The 23,754-nt window shown below is 40.9% G+C and overlaps 1 protein-coding gene across 10 annotated transcripts in view; it reads left to right on the forward strand.

Moving 5' to 3' along the window:
- STXBP5L (syntaxin binding protein 5 like) overlaps positions 1 to 23,754 on the forward strand; it is a 412,558-nt gene that overhangs the window by 199,148 nt on the left and 189,656 nt on the right. For all 10 annotated transcript variants that reach the window (XR_005597546.1, XR_005597541.1, XM_039534539.1 and 7 more), the window contains 2 exons: positions 7,914 to 8,048; positions 15,542 to 15,605. Coding sequence is in view for 8 of the 10 variants with exons in the window: in XM_039534539.1 (XP_039390473.1) it covers positions 7,914 to 8,048; positions 15,542 to 15,605 (199 nt within the window). In the remaining 2 variants the exon portion in view is untranslated. The remainder of the gene's footprint in view (positions 1 to 7,913; positions 8,049 to 15,541; positions 15,606 to 23,754) is intronic.

Genomic DNA, 23,754 nt, shown 5'->3' on the forward strand with positions numbered 1-23,754 from the left:
AACAGGGTGGGGTGGAGACTTGGGAGAAGGGTGGGGGGGAGCATGCGGGGGGGAGCAGGGGCCGAAAGAAGGGAGGGGGAGGGGGCTGGGGCCCGGGGCAAAGCGGGGGGTTGAACACCCCCAGGGCCCGGAGGAAGCCAGAGTCTATGCTTTGATGAGAGTCACACTGATTCTGGCCATGACAGCATGTTCTCCAGAGTTTCCATGGTTGGCCTATTTCAGAAAGAAAATGAAGTTCTGCAGTCCCAAGCAGAGCACAGTTTCCTATCTAGTTGCAGTGCACATCAAAGGGGAGATGAACGTCAAGGCAGACTAGGGGCTTGTCTACACTGGCAATTTACAGCGCTGCAGCTTTCTCGCTAGGGGTGTGAAAAACCCCCCCGGAGCGCAGCAAGTTTCAGCGCTGTAAAGTGCCAGTGTAGACAGTGCACCAGGTGGAGGTGGGTTTTTTTTATTTTTTTTAGCGTTGCCAGTGTAGACTAGCCCTAGCTAAGCAGGCAGAAGTTTGGGTAAGCCATTACCTCCCATACCAGTTAGCTGTTTTACAGGTTAACCCCAGCACTGCTGTTTTATGCTGTGAGAGATGGTTTTTGAGTGCTTGCTCAGTAGTGTACCACTCCAGCCACGAAGCTATGGTAGTTATGGTGTCAAGTGAGTCTGTGTATTTGGGCTTCCTCTCACCTTCTGTGCTATTATCCCTTCACCTCGACTTGCCACCATCCTGTGGGTTTGCCCGCTTCTCAGCCCCCTTTTACTCCGCTTGCCTCTGGGTATCCAGGCATGATTTCTATATTTAAGTTGTCAATTTGCATATGCCGATATGTACCTATTCCACCGAGCCCGGAGCATGTAGGAAATTTGCATGGGTGTATTTAAAATAGGGTCAAGCTCAGGTCTCTCAGACCTTTACGCTCAGCTGTTTTGGTGCTCCCCAGCCTGTGTGTGTACGTGGCGCACACACCTGTGGCCATGTATAAACTAGAAAAATCAGTTGTGTTTTAAAATATTGTAGCTTACACATTTTAATTAACACAATTTTAAACAGGACTTTAATATAGACCAGGTAAGTTGTGCTTAAAAACATGTTGGATGGTGGCGCGTTACCATAAGGGAAGCCTAGGGTTAACCCATGGTCAGCTAACATGTTTTAAAACATGACCTGTTTTCCTAGTCTCGACATGGCCTGTGTTCAGGGAATTCTTTGGCTAACACTATACTTAGTAACACCGAATCACAGCAGGTAAGTCATGGAGCATATACTGGATATGTCATATGGAAATACTCTTTTTTCTTTTCTTTTATTTTCAACAGCACAATCATTACTTTTTCTGGTTCTGGTCTTTTAAAGTGAGGCTTTGGGAAGTGACCCAATCCTTTATCCTGTGGTTAGCAGAAAATATAAACAACAGGATAAGCCTAAAGTATGCGATGACTTCATGGGAGAGAAGGTGTATGAGGGAGTCACTCTGGCACTGTTTGCTGCCTGTGCTGGAGAATGTCTGAAAGAGTGGCTTGTCACTGAAATCTATAAGTATCTTTGAACATCTTTAGGAGCATATGGTATTGGAAAATAGTAGGGCTATCAAGTGATTACAAAAATTAATTGTGATTAATTGCGCGATTAATTGCACTGCTAAACAATAATAGAATACCATTTATTTAAACATTTTTTGATATTTTCTACATTTTCAAATATATTTCAATTATAACACAAAGTGTACAGTGTTCACTTTCTATTTATTTTTTATTATAAATATTTGCACTGTAAAAAACAAAACAAATAGTATTTTTCAACTAACCTAATACAAGTACTTTACTGCAATCTCTTTATCATGAAAGTTGAACTTACACATGTAGAATTATGTACAAAAAAACCTGCATTCAAAATAAAACAATGTAAAACTTCAGGGCCTACAAGTCCACTCAGTCCAATGTCTTGTTCAGCCAATCACTCAAACAAACAAGTTTGTTTACATTTGCAGGAGATAATGCTGCCCACTTTTTGTTTACAATTTCACCTGAAAGTGAGAACAGGCGTTCTCATGGCACTATTGTAGCCAGCGTTGAAAGATATTTACATGCCATATGCGCTTAAGATTCATATGTCCCTTCATGCTTCAACCACCATTTCAGAGGACATGCGTCCATGCTGATGATGGGTTCTGCTCGATAACAGTCCAAAGCAGTGCAGACCAATGCATGTTCATTTTCATCATCTGAATCAGATGCCACCAGCAGAAGGTTGATTTTCTTTTTTGGTGGTTCAGGTTGTATAGTTTCCACATTGGAATGTTGCTTTTAAAACTTCTGAAAGCATACTCCACACCTCATCCCTCTCAGATTTTGGAAGGCACTTCAGGTTCTTAAACCTTGGGTCAATAGCTCTAACTATCTTTAGAAATCTCACATTGGTACCTTCTTTGCATTTGTCAAATCTGCAGTGAAAGTGTTCTGAAAATGAACAACATGTGCTGAGTCATCATCCAAGACTACTATAACATGAAATATATGGCAGAATGCAGGTAAAATAGAGCTGGAGACATACAGTTCTCACCCAAGGAGTTCAGTCACAAATTTAATTAGCAAATTATTTTTTTAACGAGCGTCATTAGCATGGAAGTATGTCCTCTGGAATGGTGGCCAAAGCATGAAGGGGGATACGAATGTTTAGTATATCTGGCATGTAAATACCTTGCAATGCCAGCTGCAAAAGTCCCATGTGAATGCCTCTTCTCACTTTATGGTGACGTAAACAAGAAGTGGGCAGCATTATCTCTTGTAAATGTAAACAAACTTGTTTGTCTTAGCGATTGGCTGAACAAGAAGTAGGACCGAGTGGACTTGTAGGCTTTAAAGATTTGTATTGTTTTGTTTTTGAGTGCAGTTATGTAAAAATACAAAACTACAATTGTAAGTTAACTTTCACAATAAAGGGATTGCACTACCGTACTTGTAGGAGGTAAATTGAAAAATACTGTATTTTGTTTATCATCCTTACAGTGCAAATATTTGTAAAAAAAAATAAAGTGAGCACTGTACACTTTGTATTCTGTGTTGTAATTGACATCAATATTTTTTAAAATGTAGAAAAACATCCAAAAATATTTAATTTCAGTTGGTATTCTATTGTTTAACAATGCGATTAGAACTGCGATTAATTTTTTTTTAATCACGATTAATTTTTTGAGTTAATTGTGTGGGTTAACTGCAATTAATTAACAGCCCTAGAGAATAGCAGTTGCATGGACTCATCTGCAGTGAGAATTTGCTATGCTGCCTGGTTTGCACAGCTCCATGGACAAAGCAGAGTCTGGCAGGGACAACCCTATACACAGGTTGGTCACAAATATTCCATTCCCCTGTCCATACCATTTTAACATCCTATTCAGTTTTGGATTCCTTGAAACACTAGTAAAACATATTGCACTGGAACAAGAGGCATAGAAATTCCTTTCAAGATATCCCACATTCAGTCCATGGGTTTTTACTGTCCTAATGATGCCCATTGAGAATGGCATTCCATTTCAGCTGTTGTACAATCTTTGGACCTGATCCAAGGAATGTGGCGCATGTGCTAAACACCTACAATTCCCATTGACTTTAGTGGGAATTGCCCGGACTCAGCAGATTCTTGGCAGCTCAAAAGATCAAGTTCTTTGCCAGTTCACTCATGTAGCTTAATGAAGCAGATTGTTATAAGCGAAAGTGTTTCACATTCTCATAAAATCATCATGATCCTATTTTCATTATCATGAGCCATGATTTTGTTGGCCTTGATTACTTGCACAGGCATGAAAATACATCTTCATTTGATTGTGGGATGTATGATTAATGGGAGGATGCCTTTCTTTCACAAGCTGAAGCACAATATATAAGAATGTACTGTGTTTTATTGAAGAGTTTGTTGAATGAAAAACACAGTACATGCCAGTTACTAACCCTAACTAGTTTGAAGCTTTAATAAGAAAGTTTTAGGACAGTATACTACCACCTCAATCAAGTATAAAGCATAAGTAAAGCAGACAGAGCAGGATAGCATAATGATCAGTTACTCAGTCCTGGGGTGCAGGTAGGCTGTTTTTGTCATCATCAGTTCCATGCTGGTCCAATCTGGTATAAATCCTGTGCTGCTCCCTACCCCCTTTGTTAAACACACATCCTTTATACCTTTTTTTGTAACATGATGAAGGTGCAGATTATTAAAACTACCTCATCTATAAACATTCTATTCTAAATATATTTCATATACACTAACCCAGAATCCTTATAACTGATACATTTTTACTTATTCTGCTAAAACTCTAATTGGTATCTCCTTTGCTATCTTTTTTTTTAAGCTCTTACTATCCTCCTACTTACTCAATCCAGCTGTCGTTTCATTGCTTTCATGTATTTCATTGTTACTTACGTTTGTCTTATTCTATCTTACCTTCTTATTGTAGCCTTGGAATTAGTTGGGGATTGGTCCTGCTTTGAGCAAGGGGTTGGACTAGATGACCTCCTGAGGTCCCTTCCAACCCTGATATTCTATGATTCTATGATTCTACTGGTTGGCTAGCTCCTTTCAGTCAATGTTCATCGTCCCTAGTCTGTTTTACTAGGCAGGTCTACATCTGGCTAGAAAATCACACATTTGTCTGGTTTGCTTTGCCCTGTTATCTATACAGACCAAGAATCCAGTGTAGATAAGACACAAACCAACTGTTTGATTTTTTACAACCTTTGAAAGCTGTGTCAACAAGGCACATTCAGAAAGCAAAAAAGTTCCCTTTAACATTGTCTTATTACACTATTAAATAGATAGCTACTTCTCTAATGTTATTTAATATAGATTTTATAACACAGTTCATTATACCTATTTTTACAAGCTCATTCCATAACGAGAGTGTTTTGCTGAAATGAAATTTCTTCATTATGAACCTGAGGTTTGTTTCTAATGTGTAAGCCTTGAATTGAAGTGAATATATTTCATAACATTTACAACTGCAAATATAACACTATAAAGTGAGTTTTCATTTAATTTTTTTTTAACCAAAAAAAAGTAATGCACTTCAGGCAATTGGATTGCACTAGACAGGACAGTTCATTATAATGTTGAAAGCGCTTTGCTTGTTGTGTAGAAGCCTAACAATGCATTCACATTATATATTTTAGTTCATTTTGGAGCTCCAGTCCCTATATGTGAAGGACCCTGTATCTCAGGTTGTTTTGATTCTTTGTTGACCCCATGTATCAGTGCCATGGTGGTTCAGCATGTCTTCTCCTTGGTAAACCATTAATGTAGAGCAGTGATGTTCAAACTTTTTTCATTTGCAGACCCCTAAAAAAATTTAATGGAGGTGCGGACCCCTTTGGAAATCTTAGGCATAGTCTGCAGACTTCCAGGGATCCACGGGCCACAGGTTGAAAATCACTGGTGTAGAGGAAGAAAGGAAGTTTGGTGCCTTTGAAAAATGTATCAAATGTAGCAGTCTAATGTCTGATGGACACTCATGAGTCTCGTAAAGGACCGTAGTTGGCTAAGTGACCCTAAGGAACTTAAGTGGACCATGTATTAACATAGACACAAGAGTAATGGGATGGGCTCCTTTGGTCTGTTTTTATGCCATTTTTGAAGTTATTTGTTTCCAATAGTGCTATGTCAAAGTCCCCAGAACAGCTGGTAGCTTTAACTCTCACAGTATATGGATGCACCAGAACAGTGGTGGTAGACTGTGATTTCCAAGTTACAGCATTTCCTCAATCTCAGATATATCTGTTCAGCAGGGATTTTTGTCGTCTGATAGGGAGCAGACATGGTTGGTTGGTCAGATTTTTTTTTTTAAGCTGACATTGTCTGAATTTGTGTCCATGTGATTTAGCTGTTAATTTAAATTTTTGTGTTAAGATGGGTGCTTAATAAATCATTCAGTAAACAAAACAATTACGTTAGCGTCTCTTAACTTAATTTTATATTACTTTTTGAATTGCATCACTATCTTTGTATGAAGCCAAAACAGTAAACAGAAGTGAAATAAATAAACACACACACACACACACACACACACACACACACACACACACACACACTATAAGTACATGTACATACTTTCTAAAATTGCACTAAAGGTCTGATTTTAAAAAGCGGTCTCCATTTTTGCACCCACAAATATTTGTCGATATAAATGCTCCTGTTAGCTGTCAGACTACCTGATTTCACTCTGACTTAGATGTCTGTAGTGGGCACTTTTCTTTGCAGATGCTAAACTGTGTTTGCAAAATTGGAAGCTATTATGTCCCTAAAGCCCTGCTCCCACAGAAGTTAATGGGATCTTTGCCACTGACATAATTGTGTCTGTAAGGGTTAAATTTGTCCCTGTGCAGGGGGCTGGAACAAGGTCTATGTCCCGCTCGAATCATCAAAATAAGACTGAAATGATGCATAGACCTTATCCTGACCCTCCAATCATGGATGAACACCCTGACGGAGGATTTCAGGGTTGCATTACTTAGCTGCCTTAAACCTGGAGTAATATAAAAAGGAGAAGTAAAATTATTCATTTGAGTATATTCTGCATAAAATATTTTGATCATATGATTATATAGCCGTAAAACTGCAGAGTCATTCAAAGTACTGTGCGGGGTCAGGAGAAAAAGAATATGGCTTGCTAAGTGTTCCTTATAATTGCAGATAAATAAGTGAAATTAGTTTCCAAGTGAAACACTTCCTTTAGTTTAGGAGGTTGTGAATATTTTTAGCCACAGAAGACTTGGGTAACCTTACCATATTTGACGAGGTAAGATTTCTGGAAGGAAACTATCATTCTCTTATAAAGCAGGGCAAAAAGATTGATACTTCATAAAAACATAAACTTGAAATATGTATATTCTTAAATAGTGTATGTCATTTAAAAAAAATAACTCAGGATAAAAATACAAGTTGGAGTTGATGGCTAAATTAGTATCTCAAAGCTAGAACTATTTGCTTTTGGAATCAAATGAATGACAAATATAATAAAGTAATAAAGTATTGCATACCCGGCAAAGTATGTGCTTTTAATAAAGACAAACCTCCTGTGTGCTAGAATATACTGTTGGATCAGATAGAGTTTCAGTCTATGTAGGCAGTATAGATATAATTAGATTTGAGCTGCAAATATTCTACATATCTCATGTGGATTCTCTTTTTAATGTAATGTGAATATTGTAATGTCAAAAAAATTGACTCTATTCATTCATCATCTTTATGAAAATTGTTGTATCTTATCACGAGAGACCATCATGAGATTTTTCCTAAGTGATATAGCACTGGGCTATGATATGAATGTGGGAGTGAGAGTTTAAATCATATCTCTGCTTGACTGCACTTGGTAATGCTTTATCAGCTCCATACCCTCTGGACTGATTAAGAGCTAATAAAGTGAACACTTCTTTCTGTGAATAATAATGTTACATTTCCTTTGTACAAAACATTAAACATGCTCATGTCTCATTAATGCCTGTGTAGTGAACTGGAAAAATAGCTTTTTGTAAAGAAGAAAATCAGAATCTCTAGCTCAACGGTTCAGACTTTTTCATCGTGTGGCCCACATATTCATAGAGAGATTATCTTGTGTCTACCCCCTCCCATTCAGGATTGCACTAAGCACATTAAGATGGCTCCTCTTTCCTGACCCTATTAGAGGTAGGTAGAATGGCTCCTCCTCCTTATTCCCAGCTTCTTCACTAGGAAGAGTTTGGACACCTGTAGAATCAGCTGGAAAAAAGGAGGAGCCAGCACCGTGGGCTGTGCCAGCTCCACAGATCACATATTGGGAACTGTACCCAAGCTACTTTGGCCTTAGGAAAACAGAAGGGACAACTGTTTCAAAAGAAAACTTGTTGGAAATATGATTGTTTGTACAACTTTAAGTGAGATACTTTTTCCCTTACAGGATTACTTACTGCCATCTACCTTTCCAAAGTAAATGGCTCTACGTTGGAACAGAGAGGGGAAATACACATATTGTAAATATTGAGTCCTTCATTCTTTCTGGATACGTTATCATGTGGAACAAGGCAATAGAACTGTAAGTGTGGACTTATTACTTTTACATTGCTGGCAGTTCTTTTCAGATTCTTTGCTGAGATAATTACTTGGTTATAACCAATCACAAGAATTATTTTGTAGTCTCCTGTTTTAAGGAACATTTTGCTGCAGTACTGATTGTGATTCATCACAAGAATTTTTCAAGGAAATTCAGTTTCTAGATATATTATAGTGATATCATGTAATCTTTTAAAAAGAGATATTTGTTTGGGACCCTATGTTATTAACTGAATAAATATATTTGCTTGAAATACTAAATAAAATACAGACAGTCGTAGATCCCACAAACTCAGTGAACATCCTCTGGACACAACTTTTTCATTGAACATACAGGTTGGCAAAATTTGATCACCAGATCCTCTAGACCAGTGGTTTTCAACTTTTCTTCATTTGCAGATCCCTAAAAAATTTCAAATGGAGGTGTGGGCCCCTTTGGAAATCTTTGACATAGTCTGTAGACCCCAACTTGAAAACCACAGCTCTAGATTAATGCCACAGCCTGAAAAGATTAATGGAGCCTATTGGACTACACAGCTTGCTGGAGAATTTTTTCCTCCTGGTCCAAGTTGTAGGGGAGGTCACAGCCAGAATGTATTGTCCATGACCATGAATGCTATGGCATCCCCCTCAGAGGTTACCTCAGTTTACCTATGAAGTTTGTGAAATGGAGAGAGGGTGTGATGCATTCTTGGGGTGACCTGGACTGTGGGGTCACTTTATTACCATCCCTGTCTCCAGTGAGACAGTTGGTGCATCCCAAACTCCTTTGAAGCATTCCCCTGTGATATCAAGCTCCTGTCACTGGCTACTCACAGAAATACCAGGTTTGCTATCCCCAAAAGAGAGTGTACACTAGCTTGTTTGATTCAACTGAGGATCACTTCCTATATAACATCACAGCACATTTATAGTGAAAACAATCAAAAGATTATTATCAAAGGCTAAGATTTAAGAGATAGTGAGTAAGAATAATAATGAAACACAGAAAAGTTACTTATAAAACAAAATTTTAACACACTTCCCAGAATCTACACTAAACAGGTTAAACCCTTGTCTAAAGTAATTTCTCTCATCTCCCAGCATCTCCAGCCAACATGGCTGACATCCCTCTTTTATGAATGTTAAAGCAGTACCTTGATGAAAGATAAAGAGGGGTCCTTTTGCCTTCTCCTTATATCCCTCAACATCCATTATTTTGTCTCTAGTGGTCAGGATGACCACCTGGGGCTTATTCCACAGTGTGCTGACTTCATGGTGACTTTATTTCCTCATGTTGACTTTGTATGCAAACGTCTGCATTGTCTTGTTTTATAATGCTTAATGTAATGTGAACCAATGTAGGCAGGTGAACATACATCCGTTATCTGGTAGAAACCTGTTTGTCAACCCTGCCTTGGAGGCGCACTGCACCAGCCCGCCACCTTTGCAGTCTGAGAGCAGGGGCACCAGAAGCTCCCTAGAAGTGGGAGGGGCCCACCAGTGCTTGGACCAGGGCCCAGCCCCACCTCTTTCCTGAGGCCCTGTCTGCTGCTCGCTCCTTTCCCCACTTCCCCCCATCACTTGCCCTTAAGGCAGGAAAAAAGCGAGAGGCAGAAGCTGTAATCTCTAGAAGACTCTTTCTCCATTGGTGGTGGGTACCACAGGTTCTGCCTCTCACTGGCCCAGCTGTGGGACTCCTCCTCCTGCTATGCTGATGCTGGAGCAACTCAGCTTTATATCTGTAGGGGCGCCAGAACAGGTGGGGGAGGAGTCAGGAAACTGTGTCCCCATCAATTTTAAAAGTGGGAAGGCTATGCCCTCCCACTTTTTACCAGCCCTGAGTGGGTGGAGAGGAGCGAATGGTGGGTGGGGCCTTGGGGGAAGAGGCGGAGGGGGGTTGGGGGCTTGGGGTTGGAAGCACGGGCAGGGCCATGGGAGGAGGTGAGGAGAGGGGAAGCAGGGTCATGATCCAGGCACTGGTGGCCAGTGTTCCCTCTAATTTTTACGTCCATGTGCTGAATTAATTTTGTTATTTGCACCAATGTGAAGGTGTGAGACACATCACCTTCATATTGGTGCACATAACAAAATTCATGTGGTGGGGGTGGGGCCAAGGTTCGGAGTGTGGGAGGGAGCTCAGGGCTGGGGCAAAGGGTTGGTGTGGGGGGATGAGGGCTCTAGCTGGGGGTGTGGGCTCTGGGGTGGGGCCAGGGATGAGGGGTTTGGGATGCGGGAGGGGCTCAGGGCTGGGGCAGAAGGTTGGGGTGTGGGCTCTGAAGTGCAGCCAGGGATGAGGGATTTGGGGTGCAAGCTGCCCCGGGGCTGTGAGGGGGAGAGATGACTCCCCCCAGCCCTCTCTCGCCGCAGCAGCTCAGGGCTGGGGGAGAGCTGCCTCCCCAAGCCGTGGCAGCTCTGGCGGGGCTGGGCTAGGCTGAGGGAGGGGCTCTTCTCCAGCTGAGGCAGGTCTGCGCTGGGGCCAGCAGTCAGGGATGCTTCTCCCCACCACTGCAGGTCCAAGCTGGGGCCGGCGGGGAGGGGCACCTCTCCCTGCCGCAGCCCTGAGTCCCTGCATGGGATTTAATAGACAGCTGTGTAGCTTAGCAGGAACTTAGCCAGTGCCCCCCCTGCTTCTAGGGAGTTTCTGGCACTCCTGGGCGTAGCATCCCCAGACAAAAGACTCCGGCGCTGCCTGTGGGATGGGGCAGATCTTTCACGTTTCTCATAGATTCATAGACTTTAAGGCCAGAAGGGACCATCATGATCATCTAGTCTGACTAGTTTAAACCTGTAAGTGACCCGTGCCTCAGGCTGCAGAGAAGGGCAAAAAGCCCCAACGGTCTCTGACAATATGATCTAGGGGGAAATTCCTTCCTGACCCCCATATATGGTGGTCAGTTGGACCATGAGCATCTCAACAAGACCCACCACCAGCCAGATACCTGGGAAAGAATTCTCTGTAGTAACTCAGAGCCTCCCCATCTAGTGTCCCATCACCAGCTGTTGGGGATATTTGCTGCTAGCAGTCACAAATGGGCTACATGCTATTGTACGCAGTTTCATCATACCAGCCACTCCATAAACGTATCAAGCTCAGTCTTGAAGCCAGTTAGGTTTTTTCCCCCACTGCTCCCCGTGGAAGGCTGTTCCAGAACTTCATTCTTCTGATGGTTAGAAACCTTCGTCTAATTTCAAGCCTAAATTTATTGATGACCAGTTTATATCCATTTGTGCTTATGTCAGCACTAGAACTTAACTTAACTCTCTCCCTCTCTGGTATTTATCCCTCTGCTGTATTTATAGAGAACAATCATTTCTCCCCTGTGCCTTCGTTTGGTTAGGCTAAACTAGCTAAACTCTTTGAGTCTCCTCTTGCAAGGTAGGTTTGTCATTCCTCAGATCATCCTAGTAGCCCTTCTCTGTACCTCTTCCAGTCTGAATTAATCTTTCTTAAACATTGGAGACCAGAATTACACACGGTATTCCAGATGAGGTCTCACCAGTGCCTTGTATAGTAGTAACAACACTTCCTTATTCTACTGGAAATATCTCACCTGATGCATCCTAGGACTGCATTAGCCTTTGCGATGGCTCCATCACATAGTCATGCTGTGATCAATCAATATGCCCAGGTCTTTCTCCTCTGCCATCACTTCCAACTGTAAATCCCCAGTCTATAGCAAAAATTCTTGTTATTAGTTCCTAAGTGCATGACCTTGAAATTTACACTATAAAATTTCATTCCATTTCTATTGCTCCAGTTTTCAAGGTCATCCGGATCTTCTTGTATGATACTTCGGTCCTCCTCTGTATTGGCAATACCTCCCAACTTTGTGTCAACTGCAAATTTTATTAGCACAATCCCACTTTTTGTGCCAAGGTCATTAATAAAAATGTTAACTAAGATTGGTCCGAAGACTGATCCCTGAGGAACTCCACTAGCAGTCCCCCTCCACACTGACAGTTCATGTGTCAGTATAGCTCACTGTAGTCTCCCCTTTAACCAGTTCCTTACCCACCTTTCAATTCTCATTAATCCCCATCTTCTCCAATTTAACTAATGGTTTCCCATGTGGAAGAGTATCAATTGCCTTCCTGAAATCCAGGGAAATTAGCTCTACTTCATAGCCCTTGTCTAAAACATCGGTTATCGTCTCAAAGAAAGAGATCAGGTTGGTCTGGCACGATCTACCTTTTGAAAAACCCAATTACCATTTATCCCAATTACCATTTATTTTATCCCAATTACCATTTATTTCTATGTCCTTAATTAATTTCTCTTTCAAAAGTTGTCCCTTACATACCATTAAAGTCAAATGAACAGGCCTGTAGTTCCCCAGATCACGTTTTTCCCCTTTCTTAAAAATAGGTACTATATTAGCAGTTTTCCAGTTACGGGGTACAACCCCCAAGTCTATAGCTTCATTAAAATCATTGCTTTCATGCACAATCAGTCCAATGCTTCTCCTCAGGTAGGGCTGTGGGTAAGAAGCCACAGTCTAATCCTTAATTGTACATTCATACCAATAGAAAAGTCAGATTTCCTGAATAAGGAATGCAGGATTGGTAATAATGCTAGTGCCATAACCTGATAAATATTTTCACGTTTCTAACATGAAATAATATATATAAACAGAAATAAAAGCAATGTTTCTGGGAACCTTAGAAAAAGAGGTGAGTGATTAGGAGCTGTTTTAAAGGAAAAAACAGCAACATGCACTTAGCAATTGAAAGATGGAGAAGGCTTCTGAAAATTTACTGGAGAGAAAATGAAATAGAAACTTTTTAGAATAAAGGAAGATTGGATAGATAATCTAGCTTCTGTCTTTGAGGGAGAAGAGACTGTGTTGAATAAGGGAATAAAATAATATATTTAAATAATGGCTTAAAGACATGCTCACATGGTAACATGTAGAGTGCAATAGGACCCTGAAATCAGCAGGGAAAATAAGTGTGTTACTTCACTATAACTGAGTGAGATGATTGCATTCCAGATAGCAACAGCTGGGTCAACTTCTCAGCTTATTCTTATGCATTGACTGGGGTATGTGCATGTGCATGTATTTCAAATCTGGCAGAGTTAACTAATTAAAAAACCCAGGTCTCTTAATACTAGAATTAAAACATTGCTCTGGATCATGGACTCATCTGCCCCCAGATTTTTAAACCATTTTGCACCTTTGGAGTTCTTTTAACTCCTCATTGCTAGTGAATGCCCAAACTACCCACACCCATCTACAACTGGCAGAAAATTGCCTCCAGTCCTGTGGAACTCAGACCAGGCCACCGTGATTCTTGCATTTATAATCTCTAAATATTCACTGGGCCAGAGACAGAGAGAAAATGACCCTCTAGCCTGGTGATTAGAGCCCTCATCTGAGAGATGAGAGACCAAGGATCCAGTCCTCCTGCTCCAATGACTCCTTAATTTAAAAACATGCTACAGCTTCAACTGGAGACATTGAGGGCACTTCCCGCATTAGAATAGCCCATAGCTCAGTGGCTAAGGCACTCACCTTATCAGGCAGAGGGAGGACTTCAATCAGGGGATCTCCTGCATCCCACCTTACCCACTGTGCTAAAAGTTTTGAGAGAGGTGCTCCTCGTGGAGCTAGGTGGCCTCTGAGCACATCTACCAGATTGGGCCCCACAGGTGAGATAGGCGGAGGAGCACCTAAATTTCCCCAGTTGGTGGATCACCCTGGGGCCCTAGGCATCTGAGTGCCTAGAGTGAGTCAGCAGTGCACATGCCCAGAGGCAGAAGCATAGGTGCACAGGGAACTTTTACTGCAAAAAACGTAGGCAATGCCTAAAGGGCTAGGCAGCGACTGAGTGGAGGTTTTGTAAATGCCAGTGGTTCCTAAATCTGGGATTTAAAATGGTAGTTAAGTCCCTAATTCCCCTAGTGAATCTAGCCCTATGTGGTTAATATTTATTTTAATTATGTTTAATGGTGAAAATGCACTAAAAGCTTAAGTAATTGGTGCATAATATAAATACAGTATAATATCACAGAGAACAATAATGACAAGTCAGTCAATGTTATATGGAAATACATAAGGCACAGGATCCATTTAGGGCACAGAGTGAGTCCATGGTGCACACAGAGGGAATGCTGCAAAGGTTAGATTTAAAGAGTTTTCTTATTTTTGGTGTCTTGATCATTTTTAGAGAAATCTTCCTAAAATATAGTCTAAGTAATGTAATCATTTTGCTTAAAAATGTTTGGTTATGCAGATTATGTGTTGCTTAATTCACACAGATAGTTGTAACAATTTATAAGATGGCCTCTATTGTGGTAGGGAGAGGTGGAACATGTAAGTAAGAACACATAGAACTTAATTTTTGTCACACTTGCAAAGGTTTTTCAGAGATGTAACTGATGACTTCAGTTGAGATACTTTTGACTTACAATGATATAAATAAGAGGAGAATCAAGCCCCTACACTCCATAGTCCAAGAAGGCAGCAAGAATATCTGTTTCCATCATCTCTGAAAACCATCCCTATGCAGGAAAAAGAAATCTGATAGCAACCCCGAAAAAAAACCTTAAAATAATTTTAGAAAGTAAAATAGATAATGGGATTTTGAAGAAGAGCCTTTCTCACTGCATGACAAAGATAGTAATATGGCAATCAAAGTGGGCAAAGAGGAAATAGATAAGGCCCTCCCTACAGCCAACACAAGCAGATACCAATGCATTATTACCTGAAATAAAAGATCTGCAAACTGATATTCATACTATATTAACAGGGATTGAAGAAGAGATTGCTGCTATAGGGGGAAGAGTTGCTTGTTATGGAAAAATGGGTTGGTAAGACTCAGTTACATATTTTCCAGACTAAAATAATAAAGCTGGAACAAAATGAAAGAGGTCTGCCAAATAAAATGGATAGTAATAAGAGAGAGAGGCTAACATTTTATCTACACAGGGACATCCAGAAAAATTAATCCGAATTAACTACAGGTGTGATTTTGAAGTGGATTAGTTAAACCACATTAAATCCCTGTGTGGATGCTGTTGTTCAGAATTAAAGTGGCTTTAATTAAGTTTAGTTTAAAGTTATTTTGGAAGTGAATTAAAATAAATCAAATTAAGGGCACTTTAATTCTGAATGAGGGTGTTCACTCATCGTGTAATTAGATATAGTATGAAAGTGTATATAACAATTTATATCCATTTTTATATATGCAGAATGTATGCTTCATATGCAAAAATAGGGTTTTTTTAATGGCTGTTACGCACATTTATCTAAATTGTTCCTCAGCTTCAAACTTACCATGTGTTAGAAAGGATAACTGGAATTTATACGATGATACATGATTCTACATAAGGGGTAAAGTCTTTTGTTGTTGTTTGTGTGCAAATATCCTTCACCATGGCAATTTTCCAAACAGTTTTGGGATGCCGTGGTCTCTACCATACCTAACAGCTAACATAAATCTCCTTTTTTATTGAAAGAATTTACAATGTTTGGAATTGATTTTGTTTTGCAGATCCACAAAGACTCACCCTGGCCCAGTTGTACACCTAAGTGATAGCCCAAGAGATGAGGGAAAAGTGAGTACAGTAACTAATGATGTAAAATATTTTAATTATGTAAAATATTTCAACATTTCATAGCTCCCCCTAACCTTAGCAGTTTTTCCTTTTCACTCATTCACTACTTAATCACTTGCCTCCATTATACCATCCTGAGGTCACTCTAAAATATTGCCTGGGAAAACTTTTGGAAAATATTGTAATTCCCTTTCTGCTGTACTGAGAAGAATATTATGGTTTAAAATGTATGCTATATTTTGAAGTCCTCATTCAAGCAAAGCTAACTGCTGACTGACTGGTAGTTTTTCCTGAGTAAAAATGAGATAAACTGTGTAAGGACTTCAGAATTTGACTAAGTATGTATTACAATGGGCACATTTATGAGTTATTGTCTTTGACAAGAATATTGATGGCAATATTCCATAATTGGAATTGGAGCTTGCTGCTATTTGTGAACAGAGATGAAGACAGCAAAGAGCTGTCAATCATGGAAGCCAAGGACCCCACAAGCCCAGCTCCTGACTCCAGTTCCTCAGACAGGCAGGCAGTTTCAGAGCTCATGCTAGTGTGGCCAATTCCCCCCTCTGTCACTACCTTTCTCCAGTTCTAATGGCTCTGCATCATGCTCTAGGCCCTCCCCCATCCCATTAAAAGCTTTTGGTTCTAGATCTGTCCCTACTGGCTCCCTTCTCTCCATTCACTCTCCAGACCTTCATGCTTTGGACAGAGGTTTACCCTCCATTTAAAAAAAAAAAAATTCCAAAAGAAAAATTTCTCCAGTCTGGACCTTTGAATCTTTGTTCTTCTCCTCTTAGCAGGATGATACATAAGGTCAAAGCCACCGAGGGGGAAAAAAAAACAAAAACCAAAACATACTTTAGTGTAGCCTTCCCTTTTTTGCCCCTGAAATTTGTCCCATGAAGAGGGTGAGTTATCCAAACCAGAAGCGATTAAATCTAGGGTGACCAGATAGCAAGTGTGAAAAATTGGGACAGGGGGTGGTGGGTAATAGGTGCCTATATAAGAAAAATCCCCCAAAATTGGGACATCTGATTACCCTAGGTAAATCTGACTAGGACACTCAGGAGATGTTTTCTCAAGTAGAATTTGAGGCCACTACTCTGTTAAAATAACTTCTTGTTGACCTCCAAGCTGAGCCAGCCAAGCCAATGAGAAATTACCTCCCCAGAGACCTCCAGAAGGAGTTGGTGATTCTTCCTGATGAGGTAGTAAGACACTAGCCTCAACAAGTAGAAGTTTCCCAGCAATCAGAAAACTTATGTTCCATAACCAGTATTAATGTGCTACTATAGGACACTGTTACAATTCTGAATCCTGGGAAGTACCTTAAGATGTAGAGCTTCTTAGTAACAGTTGCTATATAAAATATCAAACGATAAAATTAAAAATATTAATTATGACCATTAACCACACCTCCTAAGAGTTTATATAATAATGGTCAACAAAAATATTTATATATCTTCTTTAAAGACCTAGGAACACATTCCCAGTTTTTGCAGAATGAATGCAGGATACAAATAGCCAGAACATTGCCTGCTGGCTAGATGTTCTTCCTTCAAAATACCATCTGGGTAAAATTTAGAATGATCATCAATAATCCTGTTGTGCAAAGAGTTGGATATGCTCAGCAACAAAACAAGCCATCAACAAGATAACAATATACAGACAATCTTGGTGTTTCTGATAGGTATTGGAGAAGGCAGAAATTATTCAGGCTACTACAGGAATGCTAGTATTGTTGCATGTTCAGAAGCACCCCCACCTCATCAAGCATACTGAGGGAATGTCTAATAATCTGTTATGTTTTCTCTGCACTATAACCACGTTCTTTTGGTAACAAAACCTTGCACATGTTTTAGCTAGGGCCACCTACTCAACGTCTTCCTTCCCCTTTACCATCCTGAAGAAATCTGTGCAAAACATCTGTGAGAAGAAATAGCAGTAATACCATATCACAACCAGGACATGGGCGGTCTGACCTAATGGTCTGAGCAGGAGTCAGGACCCAGGTCAGGTCAGATACCAGGAGATCAGAGTCTGAGATATGCCTGAGGGCAAACTGAGAATCAGATGTCAGGAGGCAGGCAGGGTCAGGTTACAGTAGTGCAAGGGATGCAGTCCTAAGCAGGAGAAACCCCTTTGCATGGACAATTTCCTGTTCCTGTGCTTTGTTTAAATAGAAGCAGGGAACCAGTCAGGACCCCAGAGTTCCAACAGTCAGATCCCCGTAGTGGAGTCCTGTCAGAGTTGAGCTTCTAGTTCTGGGTCATAGGATGGCAGGTGTGAATTAACTGGCTCCTAAGAGCTCTGTGAGGCAAAGTTTGATTTGGAAAGTGATTAAAGCCCTAGATCTCCCTGGTAGCATTCTCTGAAATGCTTCAGTTCTACTTTGAGTGCTTGCTCATGTCCATTCCACGTTAGGTGTGCGCGCGCCGCTTGTACCATTGCCAGATATTTTTCCCTCAGTAGTATAGCCTGAGGAATTTCTCACTTTGTCTTTAGAATGTCATGGGGGAAGTGAAGATAACATCCCATTAACTGAGTTGGAGGAAAGAATAAAAATGTCCTTATCCTCAGAACACAGTTGGGCATTAAAATTTCCCAAAAGAGCAAAGGTTTCTAATAGAAATATTCTGAATTAACAGGTCAATAAAAGATTCAAGCTCTGCCCATAAAGACTCATTGTAGAAAGGAAAGAGCAAAGTGGGAAATTGAACATTAATGGTAATAGAATAGATTTATCTGTGAAAATAATACTATTGGCCTACAAATAGGTACCAGACGTTAACATTCAAGTTATGACACTTAACTTTGTAGAAGCAAGAAGGGACAGTCTTTCTCTCTTTGCATGTGCAACACCTCCTTTTAAAACGGATTGAAAGTTCTGTAGCTCTCATCCTTTGAAAGTCAGGTTTCTTGGAGGAAAACTAAATCAAACAAATACATTATTCCTAACATCCAAATCCTAGGATTTACTTTTAAGGCTAGCAGTATTACATGAAATACTTTTGATAGAGGTTTTATTATCAGGCCTATCTAGTCAATCCACCTCCCTTTCTAGGGCTTCAATGGAAAAATTACCATGAAAAACTGCACCATTAGCTTTGTGATTAGACCTAATTCTCCCAGGATTGTGATCTTCAACTCTCTGGATGGCTTATAGATCCTGAACAACAGGGTCTGAGGCCAGGTCATTTGGCAAAAAATGGGATATAACCCAACTGGTTTTGCTTGGGTGACCTGATCATTTATTTTGTTGTTAAAAGGAACAAAAATTATTTCTAGACTGCATCCTTTTGACCTTTTCTATCAGATAGCCTCTCTAGCTAAGAAGATCTCTCAAAATCTGGATTTTCTTAACTGCCAACAAGTCTTTACACTCTCCTCTTTCTTGAGAACTGAAATTAGAGAACCTTGTTATCTTTAAAATCTGGTTTCTGGGTAGAGAATAAAACACTGCTTGTTCCAGTAACACACACAGATGGTGTTGCAAACAGACCTTGACTCAGCCTTCTCCCTAGAGACATTTTTAAAAACCAGGACCATAAACCAAAAGTGTTTAGAGTTTCTTAGTTTTAGATCGAGGTACTTTAAATTAAACCAGGTTGAGAGGATGAAGCAATGTGTGGAGACTCATGCTGCTGCTTACTAACTTCAAAGATACAGAAAGAATAGAGTTGCCATCACATTTGCAGATGTTCCAGGCTCAGTATTGATGGACATAGATGCAACACCAGCGTCATCTTGGTGTTCTGGAACAGAGGGGGTGCCAAATATCTTGTTTGGGTTAGCAGATACTAATGAGGGCACTTTGGGGAAATACTTCTCTTAGAATTGTTGGACTCCTGCCAAACCTGCCATAATCACTGCATTCCCAGCATAACCTTGAGATCAAGTAAAGATTCTTTTATTTCTGAAATATCTTTAAACAGCATATCTCTTAACTTGCCTATAGACAGACAGTGGAGAACAGGCTCTGCTAAATTCCTGGTGAAGAAGCAGTATTTTTTCCATGTAGGAATCATGGGGAATGAACAGGGTATATATGAAAGGAAGAGTCAAGTGTCTATTAGATACTTTATAATGAGAGGGTTATCCAATCTGTGACTCACAGGAGGTATTATAGAATCATGAATATTGGGGTTGGAAGAGACCTCAGGGAGTCATCTAGTCCAGCTCACTGCTCAAAGCAGGACCAATCCCCAGACAGATTTTTACCCCAGTTCCCTAAATGGCCCCCTCAAGGATTGAGCTCACAACCCTGGGTTTAGCAGGCCAATGCTCAAACCACTGAGCTATCCCTCCTCCCTGCTAATGAACCAGAGAGCTCAAGGTATAGGCAGGACAAGTACCTAATTATAAAATTGGTGAAGCAGAGCGTCTGTCAGGTAAAGTGACCTCTATAACCCCCTTAACTACCTCTACCAAAAATAATAGAGTGGGAGCTGGTATACAGGATACAGTCAAGATTTTAATGGGAGGTAATGTCTGGGCCTCTGCAGGACCTCCCTCGCCATGGATACAAGGGGCTATGAAGTCTGTAATTTTGGTTAAATAATAATAACTGGAGATATACCAATCTCCTAGAACTGGAAGGGACCTTGAAAGGTCATCAAGTCCAGCCCCTGCCTTCACTAGGCAGGACCAAGTACTGATTTTTTTTTGCCCCAGATCCCTAAGTGGCCCCCTCAAGGATTGAGCTTATAACCCTGGCTTTAGCAGACTAATGCTCAAACCACTGAGCTATCCCAAAGGTTGGACCAAAGATGGAAAAGGATGAGTCCAACAGAGGCTGTATGACTACACCTTTTAGCTTGTTGTCATATTATAATAATCTCAGCTAAAACTGGATCTGCTTGGACCCTCTTCGTCCATGTCCTTTAATTAGAGTCACACAAAATTCATACAAGCACATATACATTACCTGCTTTCTGCTACTGCAACTGCTTCCTGAGAGATTCCTCCTTCTGTGACTCTGTGCGCTCTTCACTACCCTCCTGGCATTAAATTGGCTTCTGCCTCCACAGGAGCAGCCGAGAGCCCACATCCCCTGAACACACCAAAATTTCCCAAACCAAAAGGGATGGAGAAAAAGAGACATTATCAGAACTGCCTAACAGATTATCAACAGGGGAAGGAAATCTCATACATACACATAGTTCAGGCACAACTGATGTCTTGACCACTTTGCCTTCTGGCTCATGGCAAGAGAGTCCCAAGCCCCTGCAGCCAGAGGCGCTGACTTTCTACTGTGCCAGGGGATGTTCGATGCCCCCTCCTGCCCTAGGCTCTGCCCCCACTCTGCCCCTTCCCCCAAGGCCCCACCCCATCCTGCCTCTTCCCGCTCCATCTCTTCCAGCCCCATTCTTCCCCTGAGCGCACCCCACCCTTGTTCCTCTGCCTCCATCAAGCATCTCCTGCGCGCTGCTGAACAGCTGATCCATGGTGGGAGGGAGGCAGGCACTGGGAGGGAGAGGGATGCGATTTTTTTCCATGGGTGCTTCAGCCCCAGAGCACCCATGGAGTCGGTGCCTATGCCTGCAACTTCCCTTACCGACTGTTCTTTGGGAACTCTGAGGGCCCTGCCTGCACTGGCCTCAACAGCTAGTTCTCCATTAGTAGCTAATATTCAGCTGGAAGGACTACCACTCTCACCTCCAGGTAAATCATCCAGCATGTTGAAGTGGGGCGGGACTCGTACTCCAGTAGCACCTCTCAGGGGCTCCACTACTCACTCTCCACTGCTGGATCATTGACTCCACTTGCTGCTGATGCTGCAACCACCACTCCCATCCTAACAGGTGCCCTCTGTACCCGCCTGATCTTGCTACCTCACTCACTACTTGCTTTACACTACATACTCCTGCACCAAATCTTCTAAACTACTGGTGTTGCTGCTTTCTCCCAGTGCTCCCAACATTCTGGTCATATAGACTCCATCTCAACCCCTCACTATCCATCTAAGCTGTGGCTATGGACCAAGTCAGCCACAAGCCACTGCTCCAGAGTTGCCAGGCAGTGCTGCCAGTTTCAGAGAGACAGTGTGTCCACTATCCAGTTTACATGCTTTCTGAACAGGATGTCTCCTCTCATTTACTGTGGTGTAGAGTCCTGTATGGATCTCATTAGAGCAAGAATAACAGATATTCTAGAATTCCACTAGCACAACTTGGAGTTTGGCCTCAATTCTTAAAGTTGGAGATATTAGCCCTAAATTTATATACCAGCTTGTATTATCCAGCCTCATATAGTGAGTTTTTTCACGGCTATAAAAAGAATTGGACCTAATAGGATTGAGGGAATTCTCACCTGGAATATTAATAGAATACTGTGTTCCAGGCATTAATGGGTGAAATACTTGATGCTAAACACAATGTCCCTCTATTTTTCAATCCAATAAAGCTGCATTTTTATCAAATATTTAAACAAGAGTCATTCCAAACTGCCAACAAGATTTCACAGGCCGTAGGACATTGTTCTATCATTCTTCTGCCCAAATCCTCAATAAAGAACATCCTTCTTCCTATTTGTTACTTAGAATATACATGATCATGAAAAGAAAGCAGCTGCAGCCACTATCACTGGATGGATAAACAGTGTATAGTGGAGATTTACAAGTCCAGAAGTCTGATTCCTCTCCAGAATCTGCAAGCCCACTCTTCCATGTCCATGGCAGATTCTGAGCTGAAAGAGATTCACCTATACTGGAAGGAAACTGCAGGGTATCTAAGTAGGCCAATCTTCACATCTTCTCCAAAAACTGAAAACTTCATATCACAGTCTTGGCAATTAGGTCGTTCAAATGAATAGTGTTGTATGCTGTAATAGAGCAATAATTTAATCCTTCTCTTCAGCAGGGGCCAGGAGATGGATCATTTTAATTATTCTTTTTCTCCTATTCCATTATCTTACTTCTCTGCCCTCATTCTTTAGGGAATGTATCACTGCTGGTTATTTCTCAGTTATGGAGGATTACCAGACACACCAGTTTAGAAGAGAGAAAAAATTGGCTTACATTCTAATTGATTTTCTACTAGATTTGTCTGTCTCACTCTTCTTATGAAATGTATTTAGAGAGAGAGGATACAGAAAGGAGGGGAATATCAATAAATGAATAAGACTTTAATTTGATGACTGTTTAGTTTGGCCTTGGTTGTTTTCAGTAACTCAGTTATGCTATGGAAAGTTTTGTGTGCTGCCATGGGAAATGGGGGAACCTGTTTCCATGATTGACAGCTATGAGCTGCCTTCATATTTTTCTCAGTAGAAATAATACAACACAATAGCGGAGGGTTGCCAGACATATTATAGTATAGAAAAAAATTAGCAGGTAAGCCATGATTGTTTTCACACTAGAAGCCATCTAATATACTAAATATTTGAAAGAAAATTAGTATGGCTAAAGTAAAATAGGCACAATTTAGATGTAATACATAATTTTCTGTGATTATCAATCCAAGTTCTATGGGAATTATATATCCTTCATTCTTCTTTGAGATGTATTTCACAAGTATTTCTTATGTTCTTATGTTCTTATGTTATGTTCTAAGGCCATTCCACTTCAGGTGTGTGCACACCAAGTGCATCAAAGCTGGAGATTTTTTTCCTGTAGCAGTGCCCATAGAAGCTTCCCCAATCCCTCTCAGTTCTTTCTCACCACCTGTGACCAGTAATCAGAATGTGTGTGCTTGTCACACTCCTTTCCCTTTCTCTTAAAAGAGATTTTTTTCCTAAAAGTTATTGTTGTATATAGTTAAGTTAGTTTAATGTAACTATTATTTTTGACAAATTTTTGCCAGGTTTTTGTTTTGTTTGGAGTTTTTCAAGCTCGGTACTGAGACATGCCTAAGTCTCGAGGGTGTAAGCGCTGTTCTGGCTGTAACAAGTCTATTCCAGTCAACAATCCTCACTTACATTGTTTAAAATGTTTGGGAGAAGGATACCTTAGGCATAGGTGCTCTATCTGCAGGGGGTTTAAGACCAGAACTAAGAAGTCTAGGAAGATAGGGCTCCATATAGGAGCTGCTCTGCACTCCAGTTGAAACCCAGCCACTCAGTACAGAGGGATTCAGACTCTACTCTGCCAAGGAGTGCACCGCCAAACTTGGCCGTATCCCCTCATCAGAGGGAGCCAGAGAGAAGACAC

Source organism: Mauremys reevesii, linkage group 1 (genome assembly GCF_016161935.1).
Source record: "Mauremys reevesii isolate NIE-2019 linkage group 1, ASM1616193v1, whole genome shotgun sequence".
NCBI lineage: Eukaryota > Metazoa > Chordata > Testudines > Geoemydidae > Mauremys > Mauremys reevesii.